The 15,058-nt window shown below is 57.3% G+C and overlaps 1 protein-coding gene across 1 annotated transcript in view; it reads left to right on the top strand.

Moving 5' to 3' along the window:
- The first annotated feature begins 373 nt into the window (after window positions 1–373).
- Window positions 374–15,058, top strand: part of NECTIN1 (nectin cell adhesion molecule 1) — a 65,000-nt gene continuing 50,315 nt past the window's right edge. Inside the window, exon 1 of the mRNA XM_069470787.1 lies at window positions 374–1,109. Within this exon, the coding sequence (XP_069326888.1) occupies window positions 1,031–1,109 (79 nt within the window). The 5' untranslated portion in view covers window positions 374–1,030. The remainder of the gene's footprint in view (window positions 1,110–15,058) is intronic.

The raw sequence follows: 15,058 nt of genomic DNA on the forward strand, positions 1-15,058 counted from the left end.
CGGACGCCGCGGCACTGCCGCCCGCCGCCCCATGTTAACTCCACCCCCGCGGACAGCTTCCCCGACGCCGGCCGCTAGGGGTCACTGCCCGCCTTTGTCAGCGAGGGAGGAGGCAGCCCGCCCCGGCCCCTCCCCAGCCGAGAGGCGGCCGAGGGGCATCTCCCGGGCGAGGGGCCTGAGCGGGACCCCGCTGCCGCGCTCGGGACCCGCCTCGGCCGCGGGCCGGAAGGTGCACGCGGGCGGCGGGCGGCGGGCGGCGGGCAGAGGCCGGGCCGCGGCGGGCGCGCGGCTGGGCGAGGAGGGGGTTAACGCTAACCCCTCCCCTCGGGCTGACATCACGGGAGAGCGGTGAGAGGCTGAGCTCGAGTGAGAGAAAGAGAGGGAGAGCGGCGAGCGCGGCTCGACTCGGCGCCCCGGCGGCTCCACATTGTTGCGGATCGCCGGCACCGGCAGAGCGGCGGCGGTGGGGACGCGCGGCGCACCCGGCTCGCTCTCCTCGCGCCCGGCTGCTCGGCCCGCGCCGCCCGGGCAGCTGCCGCCCAACCGCGTGCCCGCCGCCTGGGCCCCGAGCCCTCCGCGCCGCCGGGCTCGTCCCGCCACCCTCGGAGGACAGCCGGCCATGGACGCCTGCAAGTTGGAGCCGAGCGGGAGGGTGTGAGCGCGCCGGGGGCCGGGAGCCCGCGCCGGGCAGCCGGGCGCGCCGGGGGTGGGTCCCTCTCCCCAGCCCAGCTCTGCGTGGAAGAAGAGGGCGGGGACGGCGCGGCGAGGAGAGCGGAGGCGGCGAAGGGGCATGACTCGTGCAACTTGCGGCGGGCATCTGCCGAGCCTCTGAGCCGGCGGCGGCCCGGGCCCCGGACTGCGGCCGCGCCGATCCCACCCAGCCCACCCCGCCCCGGCCGACGGCTGCGGCTGACCTGGATCCTCCGAGCGCCCGCCGGCCGCCAGTGATCCGCCCTCGTCTTCCGGGCTGGTTTCTGGAGCTCGAGGAGCGCTCTCCTCGCCGCCCCTCTCGCCGGACCCCCGGCCCCCGATGGCTCGGATGGGGCTTGCGGGCGCCGCTGGACGCTGGTGGGGACTCGCTCTCGGCTTGACTGCATTCTTCCTCCCAGGTAGGCGCGTCCCACCTCCTCCACCCCCCATCCAGTGCCTCCCCGGGGCTCCGAGCTGGATGGGGGGGCTCGATTGGGTAGTAGGGAGTGAAAGGATCCAGAAAAGTTGGGTCACGGCTTGGGTGAAGGGGGTGGGAGGTGGCACGGCAGAGAAACAGAGGTTGCGAAGCCCAACAGCCTGCCCTGCAGGGAAGCAGTCGGATGCACGTCTCTATGTAGCGAGAAAGCACTTTCTCCGCTCAGTTCTTCACAAAAATAATAATATGTAATAGCGTTCTATTTATTTAATAACCAGCTCTCAGCTCGGGAAGCAGTTTGGAAACACTGCATGTTACATAAATGCAAAATAATCACCGTAATCACTGTGTCGGGGTACGAGACAACAGCCCCAGGAGGAGGGCGTCAGTCTTAGGGCCGGTGGGCTGTGGGTTTGGAGGATGGCAGGGGGGCTTCGTTTCTTTAGCGAGCCCCTTTGCCAGACCGTTTCGGGCGCTCGGGCCCCACATCGCCCCACAGCGGGCGCGGAGAGCCCGCTTCTGCGGCAGAGACGGCTGCTGGCTCACCTGCGGTTTCTTTCCTGGAGGGTGAGGCCGGAGCCACCGGGGATCGCAATCTCCGGGCCTTGCGCGGGACTGGGCTCAACCTCGAAACTCCGCTCCCAGTTCTGGGGGTTCTCCCTGGAGGAGTCGCCGTGGGCTTCGTGCCAGCCAGGTGGCTGCATGACCCACTTTCCTGGGGGTGCCCCGCGCGTCCTTCCTGGAGGTGCGAGCTGCCGGCAGCTGAGGGGTTAACCCCGCGCCCGACCCGGAGGTGGCCCGCGGTGGCCCATTCTGGCGGATGGGGTGGTGGCGGAGGCTGGGACCGGCCCAGGCATATTGTGCTGGGGAGTGAACTGGAAAATGCGTTTAGGAGGCAAATCCGACCGAGTCCCCTTGCCTGGATTTAACCCTTTATGTCCCTGGGGACTCTGCCCGGGCTCCTGCTGGGGCTGGCGACACCAACGCGGGTCAAGGGGGGAGGGGAGTTCCTCTAGCTCTCTGGGAAGAAACCTGAGACGACCTCCAGCCCTAGCAAGATGGGCTTTTTTTTTTTTTTGGTGGGGGCAGGGGGAAAAGCTTGACTAGATCACTCCGTCCTCGCCTTGGGGTGCCAGGACAGAGGGTCAGAATAGGGAGACCAGCAGCTCCTCAAGGGGCAAGAATATTAGACCCCCAGCGCCTACGGTGCTGCAGACTGGCCATACAGTTTATTAGCAAGGGGCCAGCCCGGTTGCCGGCTCCGGTGCACTCCTGGAAGGCAGGAGCCTGGCCTCATTCACTTCTGTGCCCTTTCTCCCGCCAGCCAGCTCACTGCTAGGGCTGGGAAGATCTCGCTGAGTGGTGGATGGCTGGGAAGCAGTTTGTGAAAGCCTGTACGGGGGTGCCCCCACCCCTACAGCCTGGGGTGCTGCCTTGCTGAGTGTGGGGGGCAGGGAAAATTCCAGAGCTCACAGGTGTCACTGCCCACTTCACAGGGGCAGGGCTGAGTCCCTCTTCAAGAGGGTGATATTGGAGAGACAGAGAGGTCTTCATCTCACACGGGACTGCCTGGGAAGCCTGCCGCAGATACAGAAGCTCCGGCTCTAGGACTTGCCTGACCACCAGGGTTTGGGCTTCTGGGAACCCTTCAATTCCCTGTGTCCCCATCGGAAACCCAGAGAAAGGAGAGCTTTCCCTGAGCTCTGGTTGGTCCGGCACACTAGGGGTTAATCTAATCCTGGGATGGACAAAGGGTGGGAAGGTTTGGGGGAGGGGGAAGGAACTCACCCCATTCTCCCCTCTTTTTGTTATTCTCTGTCCCCAGCTTTGTGATCCACAGCGGTTAATTCCTTCATTTGGGGGATGGAGGTCTGCTGTGTTCCACCCACTAGAGAATCAGGGGCTGGGAGGTGACACTCACCTGGCTCAAGGTGGACACTGCCACTACCAAAAATCCAGATGAGGGGGTGGGATGCAGAGAAGGGAACCACAGCTGAGACAGGCACTTAATAAGTGCTCTGCCGTTGATTGTTGATTGAAATTGATGGATGTGTAGCATCCGCCACAGCCAAAGTTCCCGGACCTGCCAAGCTCCTCTGCCCTGGGCTCCTGGGGCCTCCTCTGCTTGCTTGCTCTGGGGTCCATTGCGAAGGGAGGCAAGTAGATACGGTTGTGCCCAGTCTGACACTTGGATGGAGGCCAGTAGGCCCAGAAGTTGCCAGCCCACGCCCCACTCTGCACCACCCTCGGCTTCCTCCTAATTGCCCGCTACTGCTTCTCTCTAGGGACTTGCCAGTCTGATGCTCTTTTCTGGGTTCTCTTGGGTGGTGACAGGGAGCATGGGGGGATGGGGAGGGCTGCGGATGAGGAGAGGATGAGGGAGGAGCCCTTGTGTGTTGTGTGTGTGATGGCCCCCATGGCCCCCAACTTCAAAACACTCCCAATCTGGCTACTGAAGTGTAAACACAGAAGTATGTTTTCAACAACACAGACTTTACCAGGCGGAGTGCTGAGGCCCCACAAGCCTGTTTCTTGAGATGATAGTCTGTGGCCCCTTCCAATTAATTTAGAGGAGAAGGTGAGTGGGGCATGTGGACTGCGTCCCAAGGAGGGACGGGGGAGCCAAGGAGGAGGCAGAGAACCTGCCTGAGAAGCAGGTGCGCTGAGCCAGTGTCCCAGCTATACCACACCCTCCCTAATTGGCTTCCCCACACCTTTTGTCTGGAAAGAGAACACACACCCCAGGTGTCATGCACACCCTTGGAATACCTGTCAGGTCACAGCACACCCCTCTCTGCAGTCTGTGCAAAGCTCACTGTCATGGTGTTTTCCTTTGAAATTCTGAGTGTCAGGGCTGTTGGGTTATTTTCCTTCCTCGCTCCCGGTTTCTCATAGACAGTGGTGTGCTTAGGCGTGCTGGGCAGGGCTTTATGGCAAACACAGTTCTGCTGGCCTGGGGTTTGCAATACGTGTAAAGGGGAATCTCACCGCCTATTTGTAAAGCAGCGCTGTGGAGTGTCTCAGAATCAGATTCTAGGCCTCGTAGGCAAGGCTAGAAAGGAAGAGGGGACGTTGCAGAGCTTGGGTCCCGCTGCCCTGGCTGAGTGGCCTAGAAAGTGTCTCTTGAACCTGAACTTCTGAGCATGTGAGACAAGTAGCCCCTTGTTGCCTGATGCTGGCTGAGACCAGAGGTGTTATCAGTTCCCTTCTCAGCCACCCAGCTTTGCGCGATGAATCTTCCTTGGCCACTGTGTGGCCACTGGACCTAGTTGTTTGCTGCCAGGATGGTTGCACTGGCCAGAACCCTAGTGCTGACAGATGAGCAAGTGGGCCAGGCTGGAGGGGCAGAGGGTCGGCCCGTTGCTGTGTCTATGATACTGCCATTGTTTAGCAGCTGACTAATGTTCATTGTTCAGCACAAACAGAAAACACCCAAGGGAGGTGTGAATGTATCTTCGATTTTTCTGATTGTATCTTTCCTGGTTAACCTGGTAAATTGAATGCCTCCCACCTGGGGGAGGGGCACATGGACAGGTATCTGCATATTCACCTGTTTAGCTGATTTTTTTTTTTTTTTTTTTTTTTACTTTGAACGTTAGCCAGCATGCCAGGCCAGAATGGACATTAGCCTGTTGTGGAACTTAGGCTGTAACATATCTGACAGTTCGAATATGGTCTCACCTTTACTGTAGAGTGAATGCATGCACACATGTGTGCAGGGCTTTGTGTGTCTGTGTTGGCAATCTGCAGTCTACGGTGCATGTGCCGATCTGTGGGGACTAGGATTAGGAGGTATGTGTATTTGCATCTGTGGGTCCCTACGGGCCTGGGGCCATAAATACAAAATAACAAATGTATGTTCACATGTAACTAACCTCCTATAGCTTTCTGATTAGGATTTTGTGAGTGGTCCAGAGCCTTGATAATGTCTGTGCTTATGTCAGAGTGACTTTGGGAGGAGACCCAGGATTTGCCCAGGGTTAGCTCTTTCCAGGACATGCTGCTGGGTCCTTTAGGAGGTGGGGAGCCTAGACGTTGCTTCCTTTTTCTGTTCTGCACTTGGCTTTAGATTGGGCCTCTGAATCCTCCCGGGAAGATGCCAAAGACCTTGACAACACCTGGAGAGACTTTTCTCTCTTGTCAGCCTTCTGTTGTCTCGCTGGCAAACAGAGCGGTGCTGGAACCTGGTGTTAACTGGGGCCAGGCCTGCCCCACAGGTTCTCAGGATCCCTGAATGGCTGGGAGGGGCCGAGGGAGATAGGTTTCCAGCTCCTAATTTGGCATCTTTGCTTCCTACATGGGTACTTGGGGAAAGAATCATGGTGTATGTGTGTGTGTGTGGTGGGGGAGGCAGTAGCATATTCCAGACATTTAAAAAGGGGCATGAACATGGACTTCGGTCCCTCATGAGCAGCCCTGCAGAGCCATATGTGTGCCCAGGTCAGCAACATACATACGTGTGCCTAGAAGCATCCTGAGTTCGTGCAGCAGAAAGCAGGAGCCCCCTTGTTGGAAAAGGAAGTGGAAATGAGGGACAAGGAGTGGAGAACAGGGTAATCCCGGGAGCCCAGCACCCTGTGCGCAAGCCCAACTGGAAAATATTTTCCCTGTGATGCCCGCCCCTCTCCGTAGAGACCAGGTCTGCAGAGCCAGCAGCAGATGTGCTGGCTGGGGCAGGAGGTAACTTAAGATCTGAGCAGGGATCACCTTGCCCAGGGAATGCCCTGAGCTGGAGATAACACCCTTTAGTCCAGTTAACCCTTTAAGTGCTGGATTCTCTTGTGCTGTTTGGGGCTGGGGAATGGTGAAAGAGAATAGATATGAGAAAACACATTGACCATAATATCTGAACCCTGACCCATTCCACAAGCAGAGATGAACTCAGTGCAACAGTCCCAAGAAGAACAGAAAGAAACACTTTCTGACAGCAGGTTGTAGGATCTTCAGGGCAATGGATAATCCCAGGTTTATCCTTGGCTGAGGTGGGGAGAGGCAATAGGTACATATTCTTGGGGGCTGGTGGGATCTGTGCCTTTCACAGATTGCAAGGGGAGGGCAGAGCCCCAGTGGTGCAGCAGATAGCTCAGTTCCTCTCCCTACAACCTGCTGGTTACCCCGTCTCGGCAGCCCACCACAGTGAGATCACAAAGTGGGGCCAGTTGGACTGGGTTGGAATCCCAGCTCTACCAGTTGCTAGCTGAGTGATCTTGGTTAAATAACTTTGTAGGCCTTGATTTTCTCATCGGTAAAATGGTTTTTTTTTTTTGTTAATACAGATTTCCCAAGAGGTTGTGAAAGGTGAGACTGAGAATGATGTGTAAAACATGCCTACCATGTTGCCAGGCATGTGAGAACAGGCAGTGAAGTGTAACTTCTGTTATTCCCTGTGCCTGTCCTCGGAACGGTCCTGGCCCCCTCTGGGTCTGCTAATTGGGCAGTGCCAACTTTGTGTTCCCTTGAGAAAGAGCCACTCAGCTGCCTGCCCACTGCTGACCTCACTTCCCACGTCTCCAACCAGGTGCTGCTCTGGGAGTGAGTCCCTGCTCCCAATTTGGGGGCAGCCCCGGGGGCTCAGGTGGCTGGGGCACCTGCACAGGCCCAGCTGCAGTGGTCAAGTACTGCACAGACAGCGGGTGCTATGCGGCCTTTGTTCTGTAGCGTGTCGCCGAGGGCTCTACCAGCACCCGCCTCGCTCCCTGGCTGCGGCCCAGCCGGGGCACTATTACCCATCTGGAGGCTCGCAGTGGCAGCAGCCTGGGTCTGGCAGGGAGAGCCTGGGATTCAGCCCCGGCCTCCTTTCGAACTCCCACATGTGAGGGGAGGGTGGGCCACAGGACCTTCCCTTCAGGACTCCACTCACCAGATGAGATGGTACCAGCTGGACAGGCAGAGGATCCCCCCTGGGGTCACCACCTTCTCATTGGCAGAAAGTCCTTTCCGTTCCTCCTGTTGCAGACTGAATCCTTGCACAACACGGTGATGGTACTGTTGGTGGCACTCTTCACAGCTCGTAGTTTCAGCTGAGCCTCTCCATAACCCCGTGTGAATGGCATTAGTATTACTTCTGTTTTAGAGAGGAGGAAGGTGAAACTAGGTTTAGTGACCTGCTGACCATCTCCTGCCAGCGTGGCCAAGTTAGATGCCAGATGAGTCTCCTGACTGCAAATCCGGTACATGAGAAGATGAAATGAACTGGGATGGATGGAGAAGAGTTGAGCCGGGCCACAGGAGAGTGTATCCATGAGATGGTCATTCTCTTTGCCTGCCACCTCCAGCCTACACTCTCCCCCAACCACAAGCCAGAGCATGGAGCTGCCTGGGGACGTGAGGGACAAGTTGCGGATACTAGTTGGAGGATGGCCGCCCAGCTGGAGCTGACTACAGAGCCCTGGTTGGCACAGGGTATGGGATGCCTAACAGCTGGGGGGCCAGGGGAGTGGTGTCCTTCTGGACACTGGAGCGTCTCCCCCTGGGGATCTGGGCTGAGATGTGGGTAGGGCCCCTGGGTTGTGAGTGTGGAGCCCCAGGGCAGAGGCAGGGCCTGGCCCAGGGGCAGAGAGCAGGTGCTCAGAAAGCCTTGTGGACTGCACAGAGCAGCTGAGAGGCAAAGGGGACGTCAACTCTCCTGGGCCAACCCCACCCCCTCTGGTCTGCGCAGACCCCAATTTCATTCCCAGTTTATGAGGAGTCTCATTACCAAGCCACAGACAATAAAACCCGCCTGGCCACTCTGGCCCGGATCTCATTAGAGGACATTAGTTCCGCTGGCTGGTGGCTCCACTGGGACACAGCTGCAGGCGTGGCCCTGGCAGCAAAACAGGCCAGTGGCCATAGGCACAAGAATGTCCCACTGCGGGTATGAGTTCATTCTATGGGCTTAAATGGAATCCTTCCCTCCAAAATCCTGGAATGCGTGCTCCCTAAAACTGGAAACATGGGGTCCTCCTGCCCACTCAGACTCTCAGTTCTGCCCCCTGCCTGAAGTGGAGAAGGACCCAGCTCCCTCCAGGGCTGTTGTGAGAAGTCTGCCTTGTCTGGGAGGAGCTGGCTATGAAGCTCAGCAAATCATCATTCTGTGCAGGGAGGCCCTTGGGGACAGGGGACAGAACAGCCACCCACACCCCTACATCCGGAGGTACTCTGAGAGGTATGTCCTAGCAGCAGACATGGAGTCCATAGTCCTCATAGCAGGCTTGACCTGAATCTTGGCCTCTCTTTCCATCTAAAAAGTAGGGATAGGGACTTGGGGACGCCATTGTGGAAGCATTTCCCCTCACCTGTAGGTGGAGTTCCACTCAAGGCTGAAAGAACCAGCCAGTGCCAAGAGCCAGCTGGTAGCTGTGGTGGGGGCTTCCTGGTCCCACCCCTCCCCAGGGTTGAGTACCTTGTGCACAGTCTGTGGTGGGGCATTGCTTTCCATCTTGGGGCTCTTCCACCAAAGGCGGGACTGTTTCTTTCTTAGCAGAGTCTAGTGCCCGTTGACAGCCAGCCTTCTCTCCACGTGTGCCCTCCCCTCTCTGTTTTGCCTTTCCTCCCCTGCAATCCTGCATACCTTCTGGGCACCGGAATACAACCTCGGCTCAAAGGATGTCGCCATGAGAAACAAGATGAGTACAAAGGCCCCTTCTCGGTGCCCCAGGCTTGTGGAGGAAAGTGAGTGCCAGGCCCAGATAACTGGTTCTTAGCACACACAGGCTCACGTGGTATGCTTGTACCTGTGGGGGGGGGTCACGCGGGTCAGCCCACGCTTTGGCAGGTGAACTGGTGTGCCCACCAAATGCGTCAGCAGAGATGGGAGCGCCAATGTGTTTGGGCAGATGTGAGTCAGCCCTGCTCTGCAGAAAAAGGGACTGGAGGCCTGTACCAGACCATGGAGTGTGCCTGTGAGGGCCTGCGTGCAGCTGGCCTGGTGCGCACACCCCAAGTGGGGCTGGGAGGCGGCTGCCATGAGCTCTGCTCCTTGTGCCCCAGGCATCCCCTCCCTCAATCCTGGTGTCCTGGGGGCAAATGCTGTCAGCTGCTAGGACAAGGGTGGTGGAGAAAGTGCCTCTGAGCCAAACCAGCCCTGACACCACATCATGTGGGTCCCACAGCAGGGGATCCTGGTGGCAGCATCCTCATTGTAAGCCGCAGCCCCTGGCTTACTTCTTTCCCTAACTCCTGGCTCCAGTCTGCCCACGCTGCTGCTGGGATGCATATACCTACAGCACACCTGAGAAGAACACTGCAGGCCCGGGAGCGTGGGATGGCTGCCCCTCCCTGGCTCATCTCTCACTGCCCTCCCTGGCATACCTCTTTCATGCCCAGTGCTCACCTCAGGGCCTTTGCACATGTGCAGTTCCCCCACATTCTCCCTTATGTCCAATACTACATCTAAATACTGAGGACAAGAGCCACATCTGTCACAAAGCCTTCATGAACCCTCCCTGCTGAGGATAATTTCACTCATCTCGAAGCCCCCCAGCACCTCACTCATGCCACCCTGTGACACTCATTCCTCTCCATCTTGCTATTTAGTTATATGGGCCTGGAATTTATCTTCTCTGCAAGCCCGAGAGCTCCATTGCTGCCAGGGCTTGGATCCACCAGGGCCTGGCACAGTGCCGTCCACATAGGGGGTCGGCAGTACATGCTGGAGGATGGATGATTGCTTGTTTGGACTGTTGGGGATGATAATGGCAAACTTTTATTGAGAGTTCTTGGGTGCCAGGCACTGTTGTAAACATCTTACATGTAATAACTTATTTAATCTTCATAACAACTGATATTCTCTGTGTTTTTATGTATGGAAAAACAAGGCCCAGAGAAAGTTAGGTAACTTGCCCACGGTCACTTGCCCATAGGAAGTGGCAGAGCCCGGATTTAGATCCAGGAAGTCAGACCCGGTGTCGGTGATCAACCAGCTGGCTAAGCTGCTTCTCTTCCTGGGGAGTGGTGGGATGGTGATGGAGGAAGACAGTTCCTCAGCCTGGAGTACTCACTAGGCCTTGCTTCTAGAATCACCCTGGGGATAGCACCGTATTCCTGACAGTCCTGTCCCTTTGATGGTGCGGGATGACCTGGTGCTGTAGTTGCATATCCCTGGAACACTGGGGGAGTCCTTAGTGCTGGGTCTTCAGAAAGAATTGGTGGTACAGGCTGAGCATCCCTAATCTGAAAATCTGAAATCCAAAATGCTCTAAAATCTGAAACGTTTTGAGTGCCAGCACGACGCCACAAGTAAAAAATTTCACACCTATCCTCATGTGATGGGTCGCCGCCGAACTCAGTCAAGACATTGTTTCATGCACAAAATTATTAAAGATATTGTATCAAATTTACCTCCAGGCTATGTGTATAAGGCACATATGAAACATAAATGAATTTCATGTTTAGACTTGGGGCCCATCCCCAAGATATTTCATTATGTATATGCAAATATTCCAAAATCTGAAGAAAATCTAAAACCTGAAACACTTCTGGTCTCAAGCATTTTGGATAAGGGATACTCAAACCTGTATTACTGTTACATCCTTCGGATGCCCTAGCAGTATTAGAAGCACAGTTGTTATGTTCCTGCCATGGTCACTGTTGTGTCTTGGGAGTATTCACATGGCTGTGCTGGAGTGGAATGTCTTGATGTTATCACTCTTTCATCCCCTGCATCTTTGGGCATCACTGGTGCCATTTTGGGAGCCTCCTACTATGTTTCACGGTGAGACTAGAGGCAGATATAGTAGTTTCTCCAAAACAGAATCTGCCTGGGACTCCCCCAGTGGGTGTTCCCAGGCTAGTGGGTGTTCCCAGGCTGGCCCCAGATCCTGGGTGGATCCGGGGCTCAGTAAGCTAATCCCCTGCCACAGCCTGTCCTAAGCTTCTGGAAGGTTTCAGTCTTTCCTGCCCTCACCCAGAGATCCCAAAAGATGGCCAGGGAGGGGCCCTTACTGGGGAGTGGGGATGGGGCGAGGATTTAGGGTGTTCACCTGTGCTGGCTGCTTTGATCTCCTGGGATGAAAGAGCTGGTGCTTCCTCTGCCCCGGGCAGGTTCAGGACAGAGAGCTGGGGACAGGCAGCTGACCCGGGACCTCAGCCTTGCAGTGGGGGTAGAGAACTTTCCTGGGAAAGAAGATCATGGGAGCACAAAAATCAAAACCCTTCCCTGGTGTTGTGGCGAAGGACTGCGAGTTGACTTCAGACCGTCCATGTACAGACTGTCCTCGCAAGGGTCACATGGGGCCAATGCTCCTCCCAGCACACTCTGACCCTGCAGGTCACCATGTGGGCTCAGGCCTCACATACTCCCTTGCTTAATTAGGAAGGTAACTCGGCTGCAAAGGAGTCATCTGATCTCTTTCGACGCCAAAGAGAAATTCCTCCTAGACCCTCTGCTGTTCTAGATTATCCATGCTCCGTTAGCTTGAATTACCGCGCGGCCTCTGTGGCCCAGACACAAGCCAGAGCTATGCGATCGGCTCCTGGGGCTGGATCTGCCCTGCACCCAGGAAGTGCTTGAAAGCAATAGGAGGAAGGCTGGCTTAGGACCCGCCTGACTCGCATCCAAAGCCAAGGCTTGCCCAGGGGGCACAAAGGGGCCAGCACTGCCCAGAGCCCGCTGCCCCAGGCCCTGCAGGTGCAGCCCAGCCACTTTTATGCCCCTCTTCTCTGCCCCCTGGGGCCAGGCTGCCTTGTGGGGTTTTGAATCAATGGCGGAGGCTTTCCGCAGCAGCTCCTGGGTATAAATTGGAGCAGAGGCGGGGACAGGCATCTCCCCGAGTGTAAATAAGACTGGAGTGGAGCGGCCACACTGCACTGGATTATTATATTATCACTGCCCACCTCCCCCGCCCCCCAACCATCCTGATCTCATTGGCCTAGATTGCTGCATCTCTCAGAATGATGGAAGGGCTGTCTCTCCCTTTCCAGGCAGGGCAGCCAGCCCTGCTACGGAGACACCCTCCTCCCTGGCCCCTTCCCAGATTTATTCCCTGTGTTTATGGTGCCCAGAGAGTAATCAGTGTCCTGGGCCGGCCAGGCACTCTGATTATCTCCACTGACTTGATGGATGGGCTCCGGGGGAGCCAATGCGACAGGCCCTGCTCCCTGTGCCTGCCTCTGCCCCGACACAGCTCCCTTCGTGACCCTCCCGGCACCTCCCAGGAGTCCACTGGCAGGCCTGGGGGTCAGCGCTGCAGGGGGGCCGTGATGATGCAGGAGGGGAGGCAGCGACCGTCCTTGGCGCCCACCTCTCCTTGCTGCTGCAGGGTCTCTCTGGCCTCCCCCACCCCCAGCTCAGCTCAGAAATACCCTTCCCAGGAGTTTTCCCCCATGGCCCTCTCATCACTCCATCTCTCCTATCCCCCCGGCACTTGTGTGCACAGTTTGCGCTATAATGATAATCTGTGCTAGTTTATGTGTTTCTTTACAAGTGTTTTTATGTCCTCTGTGTGTGTATGAGGCGGTTTATGGTGTGTGTGTGTGCGTGCATGAGGTCACGTGCCGTGTGTGTACGTGCTCCTGATTAGACAGACTCTGATTGCTGTCTTCTCCCCCACGGAGGTGGGGGCTCTCACCCAGCTCATGGCGGGGGCAGACTCTGGATATGGCGATGGGGGTGAGGAGAAGGAGGGCAGGGTCTACACTGCCCCCCAGCTGCCAGGGAAGGAGCAGGTGAAGGTCGGTCTTGGGTAATTGTTTTGTCTATAGAGTCACAAACAGCTGGTTTGTTTGACTGTTTTTCCCTGCTAAACTGACTGAGTCCACTGGTTATTTTGGAGACAAATGGTCTCGCCCCTTTATGACTTACCTGTGTCAGTGTGTACGTCTGTGTCTTCTCACACTTGAGTTCCCTTAGCTGCGCAGTGGGGAGGAGATAATGGAAGGTTAGAGGAGGTAAGGAACGCACGTGGTGTGCTTAGCACAGGGCCTGACCCGGAGCAAGTCTTCACACCATGGCCTATGACTCCCTGAAGACCCTGAGTCTAGAGGGAGGGTCCGTTCCCTGGGGCTGGGGCAGCCCAGCGCACGAGCCCCTCTGCTGGGCTCCTGAGACTTCTCCAGGGTGGTCAACGTAAGGAGAGTAAGTCAGGGGCTCAGGGCCCTGGACTCCTGGGTATGTGCCCCCAGCCCCAGATGGTCACCTGGGAAGGTGCCTGGTGGCTCTTTGGAGCCTTCTTGTCCTCCCCTCTTAAAGGGTAGTTGGAAACAAGAGTTAGACTCAAGGTTCAGGGTTCTGGCTGCCCCAAGTGCCCGTGCTAGCCTTTGTGGGACTCCCACTGCCCTGGCTGTGTTGTGGACTGAACAGGCGGGCAGGTTCAGTCCTGCATTCACTCAGCACTGTGTGCCCTCGGTGCCCCCTGTGTGCCAGGCAGGCAGGTGGGAGCAGGGACACAGCGGCAAACATAACATCCGGTCCAGTATGGGATGGCATCCACCCTCTGACCTCTGACCTCTCACACAGCAGGTGACCCTTGGGGGTGCCAGCTCTTTCCAGTGTGGACAGGAACGCTGGCTGGGCTGGGGAGAGAGGGAGCTGGGGCCTTGGGCATAAGCCCCTTGCTCTCCCTATGCCATCCCTGGTTGGACATGAAGGAGTAGGTGACACTAAGCCGGGCACTGCATTCTCTTCACTCTCCAAAGGTGTGTTAAACACCTGAGCCTGCTTGTTCCCCTGCTAGACCCAGGTCTGGAAAGAGCCTCCCAGCTGGGCCCACAGCTGAAGGTACCTCCCTGCCCCGTAGGGGATAAGCCAGAGAATCCTAGAGCCTCGGCTTGGAAGGGAAATGAAATAATGGAACACCCCATTCGTTTCATAAACCCCCTGGCCCCACCCCTGCCAATGCGTTGGCATCCAGCTGCAGCATGAGCACCTCCAGTGACAGGAAACTCACCAACCTCCATGGAAGCCCGTGCGGCCCTGACTACCCCGGTTCCTCCCTGCACTGAGCTGAGACCTGCACCCCAGAAGCTGCCTTCCGTAGTCCTGTTTCTGCCCCATAAGCGCATGGAGCACATCCGGTCTCGCACAGGACCCTCCAGGCGTTCGCAGACAGCCCGGCCCCAGCATCCTCTCCTGAGTCTCATACCCTCCCCATCTCGGGGACCCTCCTTGGAACCCCAGTAACAGGTGCGGTGCTCCTGGCGGGGGATTTGGGCCTAGGCTTCCCCAGGCACCGCAGCTGTCTAAGGTCTGGGAGGAGGCAGATGGGTTGGCTGTCTTCATGTACCCCACCCCCATCTCACCCTTTCCCGGTCCTCACCCCTTCCCAGCCCTGTTTTCCTTTGGATTAATGATGAATTTCTGTGAAAGACCTGCTTATCTCGAGTGGGAATTAAGGAATTACGTTGGTGATGAGGAGAGAGGGGACGGAGAGGGGGAACGTATTACACAAGGTCAGGGCACCCATCTGGGAACAGCGGGGCTGGGGGGCCTACAGCAGTTCACCCTGGAGGCGGGTTGGCCTGCTGGTGCCATTGTGGGGGGATGGATTCAGGGCCACCTTGGATGGGTGTGGTGACTCACGGAAGGAGGCGCATTGCAGGGACCCCACAGATGGGGTGATCTGGCAGCCTCTCGCATCGCCCGTTGGTGCTGCATGACAGAGTGCAGCGGCTCGGTGGCATGTCATGGCTCTGGGAGGGCGAGCCCCGGCATGTGACAGGGCAGGGCGGTGCACTTTTTGGCGTTAAGCTACTGAGGCCGATTCTGCAGGTGGCCGAACTGAGGGCCACCCCACAGGTTCATGATACCATCTGGCAAGACCCCTAGGAGGGCCCTGGCGGGGATGCGTCTTCTCCGGCTGAGCTTCTTTGGTAAGACTGGCCAGCCCGGATCCCCCAGGCCTGTGGCTGAAGGGGGCTTTCACCCCTGGACAGTCTGAGCTGCCCTTTATCCTAGGGGAGCTCCTCACCTCCTTCCTGAACACCGAGAGAAGGGATCACTCAGGATCTGCTCCC

The sequence above is a fragment of the Eulemur rufifrons genome, chromosome 6 (genome assembly GCF_041146395.1).
Source record: "Eulemur rufifrons isolate Redbay chromosome 6, OSU_ERuf_1, whole genome shotgun sequence".
In the NCBI taxonomy this organism is placed as follows: Eukaryota; Metazoa; Chordata; class Mammalia; order Primates; family Lemuridae; genus Eulemur; species Eulemur rufifrons.